At 32.9% G+C, this 15013-nt stretch overlaps 1 protein-coding gene across 27 annotated transcripts in view; it reads right to left on the bottom strand.

Annotated features, from left to right (window-relative positions):
- Positions 1-783: 783 nt before the first annotated feature.
- Positions 784-15013, bottom strand: part of ADGRL2 (adhesion G protein-coupled receptor L2) — a 694457-nt gene continuing 680227 nt past the window's right edge. For 8 of the 27 annotated variants that reach the window (XM_073007178.1, XM_073007179.1, XM_007978189.3 and 5 more), the window contains 5 exons: positions 13198-13289; positions 11177-11345; positions 8502-8630; positions 7857-7953; positions 784-2816 (listed from right to left, as the gene is read on the bottom strand). In XM_073007178.1, the coding sequence (XP_072863279.1) occupies positions 2062-2816; positions 7857-7953; positions 8502-8630; positions 11177-11345; positions 13198-13289 (1242 nt within the window). In that variant the 3' untranslated portion in view covers positions 784-2061. Of the gene's footprint in view, positions 2817-3373; positions 3553-4788; positions 5015-5868; positions 5951-6180; positions 6310-7856; positions 7954-8501; positions 8631-11176; positions 11346-13197; positions 13290-15013 lie in introns of those variants that run through there. The other 19 variants (XM_073007173.1, XM_007978183.3, XM_073007174.1 and 16 more) reach the window with 6 other exon arrangements.

The raw sequence follows: 15013 nt of genomic DNA on the forward strand, positions 1-15013 counted from the left end.
TGTTTGAGAACCTGGGAGGTGGAGGTTGCAGTGAGCCAAGATCACACTACTGCACTCCAGCCTGGGTGACAAAGGGACACTCTTAAAAAAATAAATAAAAATAAATAAATAAATATAAATATATATATATATGCACTTAATTTTTAAATTTTTAAATCTCATTCCTTTTTAAATTCAATAGGCATGTGTGTGTCTACATAAAACTAAGTGATTTATAAGCTGGTGGCAGTATCTGAGAATTAGAACCATTAAGCTTTAGAATAATTTTGTATAAATGCTTATGATACAAACAGAAAAAATCTGTTTCTTGATATTCAATTATATGATTTTTGAACTTGGAGTAAAACTTTTCCAGGGTAATGAATATTGGTATTCACAGCTATCTGTAGGGATATTTATAATCCTTAAAGTATGTTTAAGAAATTTCCCAATACTGCTGAAAAATCAGTTAAAAAAATCAGTTAAAAACTTTTTATGATGCCCAAATTTGATGGTAGAACTTCCAACCCTTCTTTTTTTAGTCCTGTTACAATGCAACAAACAAAAATGTTTTCAGAATATATCCCTCTTAAAATTTATCCAACAGATTTTGTGCATATGTAGTGGGAAATGAGAAGACATACATTCTTTTCAGCATAAAGAACAAACAGGCAACTTAATTGTATCCTTTCATATATCCCTGGGCTTTGGTATGACATTACTTAAACCAAGGTGGGAAGGGGTGGGAAGGGACCAACATGTTAAAGCCAATTATGTATCATACATAAGAGTTCACATGTTAACTACTTGAAAAAATTCACATTTATTTACTGTCAAACCGTGTTAAACTTTACACTGGATATTAGTGATGGGCTCATTATTAACAGGTTTACACAAAGGGATGAAAAGAAAAGCAGAATTTTGCTGAAACAATTTACATTTCATTAGAATTTTATCATAAAATAAATTAATTACTAAATATAGGCAGAAGGAATATGGAAGAGTAATATTTATGTTTTATTTTATTTTTTTAAAAAAGAATAGGCACCTTTTGTTCACTAGAAAGTTTGTGAGAAGTGCCCAGTGCCCTCTTTGCCCTCTGTTCAAGAATGAACAGAGGGGTGACACACAATCTTTTCTAGATTTCACCACTTCTGTGCAAGGCATGGCATAACTGGCTTGGAAGAGTTTTTTTCTCCCCATAAAACACGTTCTTTTGGCAATAAGAAATTTAAATGTAAGTAATAAAGACTAACTTGTCAAAGCAGAACACTGTATACAGTGGAAAAGAAGTGAAAATGGGTAGAACTTACCATGACAAAGTGTAAGAAAAAACATTTCCTAACATGTGCAACCAAGAGCTTTTCACAATATTCTCTTCACTCTTTAAAATTATTTTAATGACAATTATATTTCAGTTGGACACAAATGTATTTATTTTACCCTAGCAATAGAACAAAATATAATTTCTTTAGCCATTTTTCATGAGAATAGTTCATTGTACAGTTGAGGAAACATATGAAATAAGGCCTGTGGCTTGATTGCTAGTGGTTAAGCATGTTTTCAATCTTTGCCTTAATGTAAAAGATTTGCAGTGAACTGCAAACTGATGCAGAATATCTCTCCTGCTTTTCCAAGTCTTGTCAGGAATAGTAAGGTACAGTAAATTTGTCCCACAGGATTTTAAAGCCTACGTCTTGTATATAATACAATGCAGGCCTACAAAAATGGTGCAGCCATATTTACAAATTAGTTCACAGACTGCTGCAGTAAAATGGCTGAAAAGTTTTGTTTTGCTTGTTTCACAATGTCTCTAAACAGCAGCAGAATCTTAAAATACCTGGTTGGCATCTCTTTTCTTTGTAACAAATAATTCATTTTAGTATACTCTGTGTATATACAAAGTTTTTGTATGTTTTATAAAAATTCACAGAACTGCAAGGTTCAGTCATCTTTTTTACACTGGAGAACCACAGGTCAAGAGTCATCTCTTCAAGCAGAGTTTGAGTGAGCTGCATCAGGCCAATGGAGTCTTTGTTTATTAATACTTGCATGTGGCCTTGGAATTCCTTAGCTCTACGATTAAAGACTTGTAACCAGCTGCATTTGTCCTTCTCTAACATCTCCTTCTGGAATACACCCTTCTTTGTTAATTGGGATTATATAACCATCACTATTGCCCCTGCTGATCTGGTAGCACATCTGAAGCTGATGGCCAGCTCCAAGATTTGGCATGCTTTTATAGTAAATGTCCTCATTCTCACTCCTCCTGGAGGGAGAGAGGTCTTCTTCCATGTCAGGGCTGCTCTCCGGATAGGGAGAGTCTCTAAGGTTGGGCATGCTTGTATAAAGAGAGTCTCTGTTGGGGGACTGTAGGTGATCTTCAGCCTCTGCTGTCAGCTGGGAGACATAGCTGTCAGTTCCCTCAGACTTCACTTTCTTCTGGGGTTGGTACAGAAGGGAGTGAGTCCGCTGAGGAATAAGCGGTGCCTCGAGTTCTTTGTGATGGAGCTCCAGCCCTGGGTTGTCACTGTGCATTAAAGATGAAGCATCTGCCACAATAGCATCATCTTCACTGCTGCTACCTCCAATCACAGGTTTGACTGGTAACGTAAGCTCGAGGTTGTGAGTCTTGCTGCTGCCCCGTAAGTTGTTGTGCACTAATTCTGAAATGATCATTTTCTCAAAAGCAGTATCATTCAGACTTAGTCCACAGTCCACAACTTGCACGCTGTCACTATAGTCACCCTTGCGCAGCGAGTAGCTGTTGTTAAAATTACCATTTAGCGGTAGAGTATCCATGGCACTTGTATCCCTGGCATTGTTCAGTGAATGTCCTGAAACAGAAGAGGGGGAGTTATCGTTACTGTCTCTGTTCCTTTACAAAGAAACTCTATTTCTTTTGTACAAAACTTTTTAATGTCGTTCAGGACAAAGTTGTATTTGAAAGCTAACACTTGAGAAGTGCCAGGCTTTCCCGCATTCCCAACTGTAAACAGTTGCAACCCCTCAGATAACAGGAAAAAGTGTTAAAAATAATACTGTTTTCAAGGGAGGGAAAATGGCATACACAGTAATACTTTGTCAATTTCGGGAGACAGTACTTATTAATTGATTTTGGTCAAATCTCTGACACAAAGAAAACTTCACTCCATGCCCTTGCATAGTTAATGCAAAGCAATTCATTAGTGACATTTACATTTTAAAGTACAAGACTATGGTTTATAAAAATAAAATTAACAGAATTTGTCCTAAACAACACTAAATTAAAAAGGAATAAGTCACAATACAAAACTGAAAGGCAAAATGTACAACATAAACCCACATAACTGGCAAGCAACTTTTTAAACAACATTCTAACATTTCCTTTTTTCTGGAGATGAAGTAAAAAAAAGAATGAAAACATGGACAGATACAAAGAAGTCATGTTAAACAAAGACAGCCATCTCTCATACTGACTGGACCAGGGGTCCACAAGCACCATCCAACATCACGATAGACAGCAGGTGGAATGACTCACTTTGGACAACTCACATCATGTCTGTCTGCTCAGGCTATCTGGCCTAAGAGTAGCTGATATATAAAAGAAAGTAAAATGATTTATTGTAGCATGATGAAGAATTTCTAAGCTTCTCAGCAACTTAGTCAGAGCAAGGGTTCAACAAATTAGATTACCAGCAATAGCAGCCTTTTATTTTTCATTTAATATTTATTATTTTGAGTTTTTGGTACTAATAATCTCTCTAATAGCAATGGCCCCAGGCTTCTAGTGGTCAAAGTTTGCCTGCAGCCCTGCAGTCTGCATCAGTCACAGTGACAGCACCGAATGAACCAGCAGAGTCCACTGTACGAGATTGGCCCACAGACACCATGGCCATGGAGGTCAAACGCAGAAATGTTAGAGATTTCTTAAGTATGGGTCACAGAAATTAAACCAAGAATAAATATTAACTATGGAATGGGAGAAGGGTGGCAGCCTTGGCTAATATACTTTTATTTCTAAAGGAATGAAAGATTGGATAAGTCTGCTGAAGATAGGAAAAGAGGTTTAGGAGGGGGAAAAAAAAACATGGTAACATGCTCTATTGGAATCAGAGTTGTATTTTCCACAGACACATAAACATGTAAACTAAGACATCACAGTGCTTCTCAAGCAAATGAAAAAAAAAAGTCAAGAGAAAATTAAATGGTCTGCACCATGGAAAGTTAGGTTATTCATTCTCAAAATCCTAGAGAAAAAAAAATCACAGTCTACAGATAGGTCTGTAAAAAAAAAAGAATGAAATGATGTTATTGAAATGAAACTGACCACTGTGAGGCTGCTGCATTGTATGCAAGGCTTGGAGGAGTTTAGGAAAAAATTTAGTTCTTGGAAAAAAAATACGAAATTTCCCATTTTAGTGCTCACTCCACTCTTAAAGCTGCAGATATCCTAGAAAATGCAGTTTCCTTCAGAAAAAAAAATAAATAAATCTGTACTGCCTGATACAAACTTCATGACCAATAAATATGTGATCATTGTTGGGCAAATTATCATCAGCAAAAAAACGAGAAAATGAGGGAAGATTATATTTGTTAGTGATTTGTATTGTTTAAAGACTGTCCCAACTTCCACATTTGAAAAACTGACAAATTTGTATCATGTTCCATGTGCAACAAAATGAAATTGTGATAGTTATTTGTAAGGCTTCCTTTAACTTGGTAGACACAATTCTTTAGCTTCATAAATTCATGTTATGCGCTAAAATCTTTGTAAGATTATTAAAAAAAACATTTGGCACTTAAAGGTATGAGTGACACATGGCTCACTTGCTAGCATTTGTTTCCTCTGTAGAGGTTCACTGTTTTCAAAGATTTTCTTTTGTTTTATCATTGCTTGGTAAATATAACACTATATACTGGATATAATCCAAAAGGTCTTTTCTATGATATACTGCAGATTTAAGCCATCTTTGACTGGTTTTGAAGAGGTATCTTTTTCTGCCCAAGTTCAGGTAATTCACTTGAAGATTTTCCACAGCCTGTAGCAAGATTACTGTGGGAATGCAGAAATGATAAATCAATTATTAAGCATTTTGGTTGACAGTACTTCAGGTTTTATAGAGCAAATTATTTCAGCATTGCGTATACTTAAGTATGGACAGCATTTGCTACAGACCTCCATTACTGACAAAAGGCAGTACAGATGGATGTACTGTTTGAATTTGGTAACATTTTAGTTGCAAATTGTGAACCACTTGCCCGCTGAGTCTACTTCATGACTGCTAGTTATGTTTTAATTGTGCCCGTTAAAAATCATGCTGAAAAAATTTACATTTGATAGGCAAAGTTAAGTTTTACTCCCATACTTGTCTCTCTGTAGGTTGCTAGAGGAAAGCATAAAGAAAGTAAAAAAAAACAAGAGAATGAAAAAAGAAGCTGCAGTTACATTAAAAAATAATTTTAAGAAAAAAATGGAAACGAAGTTCTGTGTTTAATTTAGTGGCAAATATTCATCACAAATAAAGATTATATGCTAGCAGTAATTATGTGAAAACTTTACCAAAATCTTGAAAATTGTTAATATTAAATATATATATGCTTTTATTTAAAATAAGCTATTAAACAACATAGTAATATAAGATGGGTTAGTGACAATCTTTCCCCCTCCCCCAATTAAAAACTATAGGTATAAGCTGACTAATATTAACTTTATTCTGAATTTTTTCTTAAGAAAAAAGAAAACTACATAAAGCTGCACTATACTATAGTTTGGATATATTGATAAGCTGAATGTGGTTTTCTATAGCTAGGCATCCAAATTATCTTCATTAGCTAATTCATTCCAGAAGCAAATTTTGTCAGCAAGCTTTAGAATTAACTGAACAGTATATTATATAGATAGGATACCTCTAAATGATATAAATCTTGAAGATGGGCTCTCAGACCATGTGATGTCAGTCCTGTAATAATATATTAAGATTTATGCCACCTGTGTTAAAAACATGGATAATTATTGTAAATACTATCATGACTGAGCTTTTACTATAATATAGTGCAGTTTTAGAAGCCTGGCATAGGCAATACGGTAATTTTTTTTAATTGATAAATTAAGAATGTAATAATAAATATATGGCAACTTGAATATTTTAGAAACAGGGCAAAGATCATAGCTCTGTTTAGCAGCAAAGAAAGGTAGTTTTATTTGTAAGTAAAGCACACCTGGTGAGTTAAATACAGGAGCTGAAGGGGCATTACATACAACTGTTTCAGCGAGCAATGTGTTATAGGGGTTGTTAGTGCCGTGGGGTCGAAGAAGAGGGTTTGTTAGTAGGTAATTGCCAGTCATTCCTAAAGTAAAAAAAAAACAACAACAACAAAACACAGAAAAAAGTACATCAGTCTCTTATTTTAGCGTTACAGTGGTAGTAAAGTATTTTTTTATATTCACCAAGGGTAGTGGACAAGTTGGCAATGGAAAATCTGTTGAAATATTCTGACTGTATTTGAACTACTAATTTGCAGGAGAGAAGGGAGAGGGAAGTTAAATTCAGTAATTCACAGGTGCTTTCTAAATCCCCCAAGTAAACACCTGCTGAGGATGACATTTACTAATTTATACAAAAGCACTGTTAAACAAAAATGGCAATTAAATGCATAGAAATCAACATTATGTTTCAAGATGTTACTGCTTAATATTAAAAACATAACCACTGAGGCCCAGAAGAGGGAATCTCAAACTTTCAGAATTTACAGGTGTGGGATTATCTCTCATGAAAACATCTGTGTTAATACCAACTTTGATACGAGCAGGAGGAAAAACAACTTTCACAAACAGGTGGAAAGTATGACACACTGCAAAAAGCTTCTCTTAGTAAATGCAAAAGCACACATGCTGAGAAAAAAAAGACTATACAATGAATTATTAGATCATTCACAAATTCTACGTAACAAGAATTTTCATTATGTAATGTTATTTGCCAGGTTTCAAAAATGAATCATTGAATAATGCATTTACTTTTTGATAGCCAACAGAACGAAGTAAAATACCAAAGCAACAGAAGAAATGCACATGTCTTTCATTCTAACTGACAAATTACAAACTTTTAAATACTAACTGATTATGTTTTGCATAGCTAATGTAATTTGGATAAAAATATCTTAAAATTCAGGTTAGTATCGCTACCACACATACACCTTTTTTTCATTTTAAATGAGAATCTCACTAGAGCAATGTCAACAGTTTAAAATGTCATTATATTTCATTGTAATAAATTCTAACCTGTATTACAAATCAGTACATATCAAACTGAAAATAGCGTGATTAAATTATCCTTCCAAGGATATATACAATACCATATAATTTTTCATACTAAATTGGAATGTATTAAGCTTTTATTCAAGAATACATGTGTGTGCATATACTCTTTTCTAAATTACTTCATTTCCTAGCATATTTTAAGAACTGTATTGATTGATGAATTTAAAGCTGCCACTGTAGACACATCAAACAATATAGAAAAAGTTGCTTATAAACTTTCATGTATTTTTGTTTATGAAGATTTCTACAAATGATTTTAGCATTTATTTTTCACTTTTTGAAAGAAAGATTAAAAACATAATTTCCATGGTACTGTTTCATGTGAATAGTAATTATTCTAATTTTATTAATGTTTTATGAAGAAAACCTTCATAAATATCTTGGTCAGAAAGAATAAATCTGTACTCCCTAGGATAATATTTTTAATCTGTGGCAAGGTATATTTTCAATAATTACCTTCAAGCCGCATCCTGTTAATGCAGTTTAAAATTATATTTCTTGCATTATATTATTGAATAAAAGGAATTTATATGTACTTTAATAAATGGTAATAATTCAAATTTTCCTGATAACTGACCTTGATTAAGTGTTGAAGTGCTATTGATGTCACCTGAGATAAAAGAAGATTCAGACTGTTTTCTCACAGTATCATTCCACATTCTTCTTATACGACTCTATTAATACAAAACAGCGAGACAAACGTGTTTTGTTAGTTTCCCCAAGCTTACCTTATTAAAGACATACAGAGATTTACCCTAAACAACCTATGTAGGATTATCTGGTGGCCTTTTAAAGAATGTGTGTTGTTTCTGGTCTAAAACTAACAATGTCTATTGTTTATTTACTAAGCAACTAAGGGATATTTAATCCTCCACTCTTAAAAACATGTTATTTTATTGTCTTTTTTTTAAAAAGTGGAGATCACTGATTATTCAATATACGTTTATTGAGTGCCTTCTATGAGCACTGTGCTATACGGCCTTAGGCTATAAGACGATTATGATATACTTTTTGAGTAACTCTCCACAAAAAAGGATGTTCACATATAAAGAAACACTGAAGAAATGTTTAAGAAGACATTAAAACCAAAATACTAAAAAAGCAAGTATTTGCTATCTAGATCATTATAATGAGGAGACAATTAGTGCATCTGAACAGAACATGTCTCAGTAGGCTTTCTATAAATACGGTTAATTAAAGATGCTGTCAAACTCTTTGTTACCTGTGTGCCAGAGGAATACCGAGCACTGGTTCTGGTGGTTGATGCCTTCACTGAACTGTGGGGACTCTCAGTTGGGAGGCCTCCACAGCAGTATGAATGTCTGAAGCACTTGCCATATTCTTTTCGTACCTGCATTGAATAATCACGAGACCAAGGGATTAATATGAACATACTTGCTTCTCTCTCTCTAATTAAATGAACAGTGAAGACAACCGAAAAGAATTAAAAGTTCCACTAAGACTTATCCGTGGAGAAAATAAATTGAACTTGCAAAATCAAGTTCAATTAAAATTACTGAAATAGTAATCAGAAAAATATCTCTGTCCACTAGACTGGCTAGTAGAATCTTTAAAATGTGATACAACATGAAGAAATACTCTATATCCTGTTATAATATAAATGTTAGCTATTAAATAATAGCAATATATTTATAGTTTTATTCTCTTATACTTAGTAACTCCAATTTTTTATTTTATGCTAAAAAAACCGGGACAAAAAGTTTAGCATTTTCCTTGCTTAATGACATTTAACCACTCTGTAATTCAGTTGTTGAATATGCTTCGTGTCCTCTTAGGTAGGTCAACACAGAAACCTCTTTTGCATGGTTTTGCGGGTAACCTCTTTATAATGACAAGACTACTTTGGCACAAGAATAAAGAAAACAAGTACTTTGATACATTTGCCACTAATTAGGACAGAACGTTTTCTTCATTTTCTGATGTGTCTAGCTTTAACATTCAGTGTAGAGAGTCTAAGATGTCTATTCACTTCATTAGCACACAAGGGAACTATTTATGCAATTTCCATTCACATTAATGAGTTACCCATGTAATTTCCCCTTTTCCCCTGAAGCTTGAATATATGAATGCAAAAAAAAAAAAAAGTTGTTAGGTCTAAAAAAAGTTTCAACTAAACTTTAAAAAGTGAAGTCCGAACAACTGCTAAATAATAGGGCCCCATCTAAAGCAGTGGTACAGAATTAAGTAAAGAGGGAGAGGGTGCTGTTGGACTACTGCAGCTATACTGGCATATACATGTTTTCTTGTGGGTTAGAGCCAGACTGTGAAATTACAAGACAGACAAGAAGAAACTGCATAAGAAAACATTTTTTCTAATAGGTTGCAAAAACACTCAAAGGCTTTCCCTCAACTCAGAAGTTTATGTGCAGTAACTGCCTGTAAAGACCATGACTTTGACACTCACTGCTTGCAAAATTAGAAAATTAAAAATCAGTAGACGACATTTAAATCTACGTGCACTTGCATTTTCATCTTTTTAGCTTTATTTAATTAACCTATTAGAACAAATAACAAGGTGGTTGAGGCTTCAAAGCATTTTCTTGGCCTAAATATGCTCATTCAAGCAGTTATAACCATGATTTTAACTTAACCATTTTATATCATATTCTTAACAGCTAATCCTGGTGCACCCAAGTGGATGTATCCGAGACTAAGTTATACTTCTTTTCCTCATATATGAAGAAATAATGACTACCTCACTCGTTTTCCGCTATGTCTATGCTTCGTGTCAAAGATGCTTGGCATAACAGCACAAAAATTATGAATATACAATAATATGCCTGTATATAAAATGCTCACTTATGTAGGAAATATATAAAAGCCAAAGTAATTACTAATGTTACCCCTGTACAATGTTTATAAGTTAAAGTTCATTGTTATTAAATAACACATCATACCTCACAAAAAATTTCAACACATTTAATGGGTGTTAACTGCTATGAAATGCTGCATAACCAAGACAATGGCAATCAAAATGGTATTTTATCCAAATAATACCTTCCAGTGTTGGTTTTGCCTAATGCCTATATTGCTGTGAATGTACATTATCTGTCAGTATTGCACATTCCACTGTCATTATCTCAAAATTATAGCTTATTCAAAACTGAGGGAAGTAACAACACTATCATCTTGTCAGGACTGAAAACATAATAGTTTTCACTTTCACAATTCTATTTCTCTGTTCAATTTAGTGACCAACTAGTAATAACAGAATAAAACGACTACATTAGATATGAAGTCAGAAAAAGGATGATACCTAGTGAAAGGTATGGAAATTTTATACTTAAATAGCACCTAAGCAATTCCCTTCGGTTTACGTCTTCTTGCTACAGATTAAAACTTTTCATCTGTAAGTTTTGAATCATTTTTGCTGACTCCACTTAACATAAAATCAGGACAAAACAGTACGACGTAAGGTAGTAATTATTGATTTTTAGATCCTTCAAAATTACTCAAAAGGTAACATTAATTTTTCGTATGTCTGGTGCTTTAAAAATTAACATCATTTATCCTTTACTCAACTTCAGTGTGAGCCACTGCAATACCTTTAGCAAACAAAGAATGAGTTTTATTTAACCTTTTCTTTTACCTTGTATACCCTTTGTACCTAGCATTTTATAGACCCTACAAGCAAGGAAGAGATCTTAACCTAAGTATCTAGTTTGTAACATTCCCGAACTGAGATACAAAAGATGACTGGTATTATTTTATAGATGAACCTAAATTTTCAGACAGGTATTAAAATTAACTTATAATTAAAAATATGATGCTCTTTAACAATATGCCAGATGTGACTTAAAATATTCTTTATTATATCTATTATATTCAAATCAAAGAATGAGTAATCTGAGCCCCTAGATGTTTTCAATTACTTACTTTCTTTTGGAGAGCACAGTGAAAGATGAAAATGAACACTCCCTGGAAAGCATTAAATATGGTGAAGAGATATGCCATCACAACAGTCTCCTCGTTAATAAAAAGCAACCCAAATGACCAGGTGAGGCCAAGAAGACACAGAAGAGCAAAAGCGCCAAGCACCCAAGACCTGGAAAAATAAAGTGAACTTTTTTTAACAGGTTCAATGAGCAAAAAACATGCATCACGCTTAAATGTTAACATATTAGTAGTGGCAGTTGACTTTCTCTATGTTCACATTCAAATTCAACAGCATTTTGGCTTTAACCTTTCACTGATTAAGAAAGAACAATAGCATTTAGTACTGCAGCCTCCAGTGAAAACAGCAACAGCAGGTATGACCTTTTCTTATTCCAAAATAAACAAAGTATCAAAACTATATTAAAATACAAGGTGTAATATATCCCCTATGACTTTGTCTTTTATGTGCATTTTCATAAAAGAAATTAAGGAGTGCTTAATTAATTTACTTCTGTATTTTTATTCCTGTGGTATACTCACATGACGCTGAATAATGTGACACATACAGAAAGGTTAAATGGCAGATAATCACTTAACACCTAAACTTCGGATTCTAATAAACTAGTCTTAGGTGAACCTAAGGTTTTATAACTAAAGCATGAAGAAGCCTAGCTGAAATGGGACAAAAACATGAGAACAACTTCAAAATAAAATAATTTTGGAGAGATTTCATCATGAATAGCTTAAAAAAAGAACTGTAGGAAATAGGAAGGAATGAGAAGGATTTAAAGTCAGTGCATTCCATGTCTAACTAATGATCTTACTTGATAAATGGCTTATTATCTTCATAGCTAGAAAGCATTATAAGCAGAAAAGAGAAACAAAATTATTAGACAGAATTAAAATAGAAAGTAATAAGAAAGCATTTATATATTTTATAAATTAGTCAAAATTAAGAAAGTCAAAATGCAGAGGCAAGCAATTAAAAAATAAAGGCATATTATAGTTTTAAAATACTATAGCAAATTAGATATTTCAAAATAATTATAAAAGTTAAGGGCAGTTCATGATATTGACGGATTTGTAAAAAATATAAATCATGCTATAAATTTGTTAATGTAGGGTTCTACCTTACCCAGGTAAGTCCGTATTATAGTAGCCATCACAAACACGGTAATTACTGGTGTAGATGAGAAGACAGAAAGAGGAAAAGGAAGAAAAGAGAGAGATGCTAAAGATTAGCTCTCTCTCTTACCATGCAACATGCAATGAAGCTGGCACTAACCTATCTAAAACATCTAAATAAAAAAAAAATTTTACCCTTACTATAGATCTGCCATTTTTGACACTACAAATAGTATTTTTTACAATCACATTATAACCAACTTGAATAATACCTTCTCAAGTTCTAAATTAAAAGGCTCACATATTTTAAAGGTAACTCTGAAAATGTTTCCAGAAGATGATTTAATGAACAACAGCTATCATTTTTTGTTAATTAGATAGCATTTTCTCCATTGACAGAATATTGCAGCTTTTATTCAACATTAAGATAGAGTAAATATTTGTTTAATTAGCATGAAAACAACAGATAATCTTCAAGTTAACAATAGTAATAGAGTAAATTCTCTTAGGAAAACAGGATTAGGAGTGGAAACTGCTCAGAATCCTTAAAGCAAAAAGTCATTTAACAAAACAAACTTAATATAATCATATCAGCCATGCAAATAGGAAAATCATTTTGAACTGCATTTTAAATTCAAATGAAATTGCTACAATGATATGGAATTTACATGAAGCCACTGAAACAATTTATGGTTCCAGATCAAGACAGCAATTTTATTATCTAATCTTTGACCAGTGTTGGTGATACAGTAACACTGAGATTCAACTCGAGGGCAGTAAGACTTCATTTTGAATAATTTCTACAGTTGACAGAAGGTAGAAATCCCTGTGTTCCCTGTGGAGAGTATCTTTTACTTAGTTTGCCAAGTATTAAAATTAAAATACAAAATACTTACTTAATGTTTTCCAACCTGCTAGAATCTGGTTTCAAAGTGTTTGAATGCTTCACCATTTTGCATAATGTGATCACCAGGAAGACAATATTTAGCTGTTGTAACAAACAAAGAATTAGACCACAATGCACAAACAGCTGAAAAATGAATAGTTCTTGCAAATGTATCAATCCATGTTTATATGGCAGATACTGATACAATTTTTTTATGTATGCAATGATCAAGTTGAGTCTACATAAAAAACACTCTGGCTATATATGATCAATTCTTTAATAGATCATTTGACATCAAATTGCAACCTCATTAAGTCAGTATTACGTGGTAATGATTAAATAAATTAGAAAACCTAAATTAGTTTCTTTAGCTAGATGTACTCCAGGGCCTAAAAGCCATCTGACGGAAACACTAAAGTGAATTCCTTAGAAGGAGCATTTACATCATGTACATCATGTAATCTACAAAATTGCTGGGTTTGGAACCATAAGTCTTGGTTGTGAGTCTAGCTCTTGATTTTGACTGATTAAACGGGGATAATCACATCTGTCCGATCTATTCATAAGGCAATTGTGGGGACCAAATGAAATAACATATGATAAATGTTTGTTATAATAAAGTAAGATAACGTTTATATAGGTATGTTTTGCCATTTAACTGTTAAAAGCCATCAGTCCTTTTTTTCTATGTCTCTGTAGTGTAAGGAAGTAGATACATTCTGTCAAAAGGCTGTTTTGAGTCCTTCTAAACATTCAGCTATGCAAAGAATCTAGGTGCAAACAAAAGCAAAATGAGGAAGATGTAATCTGACAAGAAGGAAAGTGAGTGGATTCCAAGAGGTCAACCTGAGCTTGCTCAGAGGAAAAGGAGCTGTGTTTTGATTAAGAGACAAAGGTTGGTAATTTGCATTTGTTTCTACAGACACTTGGAAGAACGTTGGAAGAAGAGGAGGCAGTTCCATTTTTATGCTCCAAAAATAGAACTAAATTACATTGTTCCTGGATTTTTTTTTTTGCCATTTTATTTTTAGATTACTTTTTAAAAGGAAAAAAAAAAGTTATTTTGTGAGCTTTATATGACTTAATACCAGAAATAGTATATTCAGAAAAGGACCCATTTTACCATTTCTTTATAGGTAAAGATGAATTTAATTCCTTGTTGCAGATAATCAGCATAACTGTGTTACAGTAACATGATCATTTTTACTGAGTCACAATATCACATGATCAAATGGTAACACTATTCATCATTCACTACTTCTGATTTTATAATTAGGAAAAGTGATAAAGGGCAATAAATAAAAAATTCCAAGTCCTTCCCCATGATGAGTTTAGAAGCAGTGCTAAGAAAAGCTTTAATGTAGGCTATGTATCTATCAAGTTATTTTGTCCACTGTGCCCTATGATTTCAATTAGATGGAGAATTCCTTCTTAAGGGATAAAATGAGGTAATTGGGCAAAATTTTACAAGTGTTGGCAGGTAACATTCTGTCCTTTGATGTTAATTACTTAAGGACAAAAACATTTGTTTAAAACAAATTTTTTTTTAAAATTTCTTAAAATACATCTAGAGAGAAAGTAAATACAATTGTAGAAACATTATCTGGCTTTATTTTCCATAACATTTTAGTTGGTCACAATATAAATAAATGCTTGAATTTTTTGGATATGTTACAATATGATACATTTCATTCTTGTTCCATAAAAGGATGTGCTTATTGTATTGTGAATGAGTAAGACACAATTTCCGCCTTTGAGAAATTAGAGAGATCCTTCTGGTAGTATAGTAGTAAATATCTTATTAGGGTTTTAAAGAATCATGGCAA

Source organism: Chlorocebus sabaeus, chromosome 20 (genome assembly GCF_047675955.1).
Source record: "Chlorocebus sabaeus isolate Y175 chromosome 20, mChlSab1.0.hap1, whole genome shotgun sequence".
Lineage (NCBI taxonomy): Eukaryota > Metazoa > Chordata > Mammalia > Primates > Cercopithecidae > Chlorocebus > Chlorocebus sabaeus.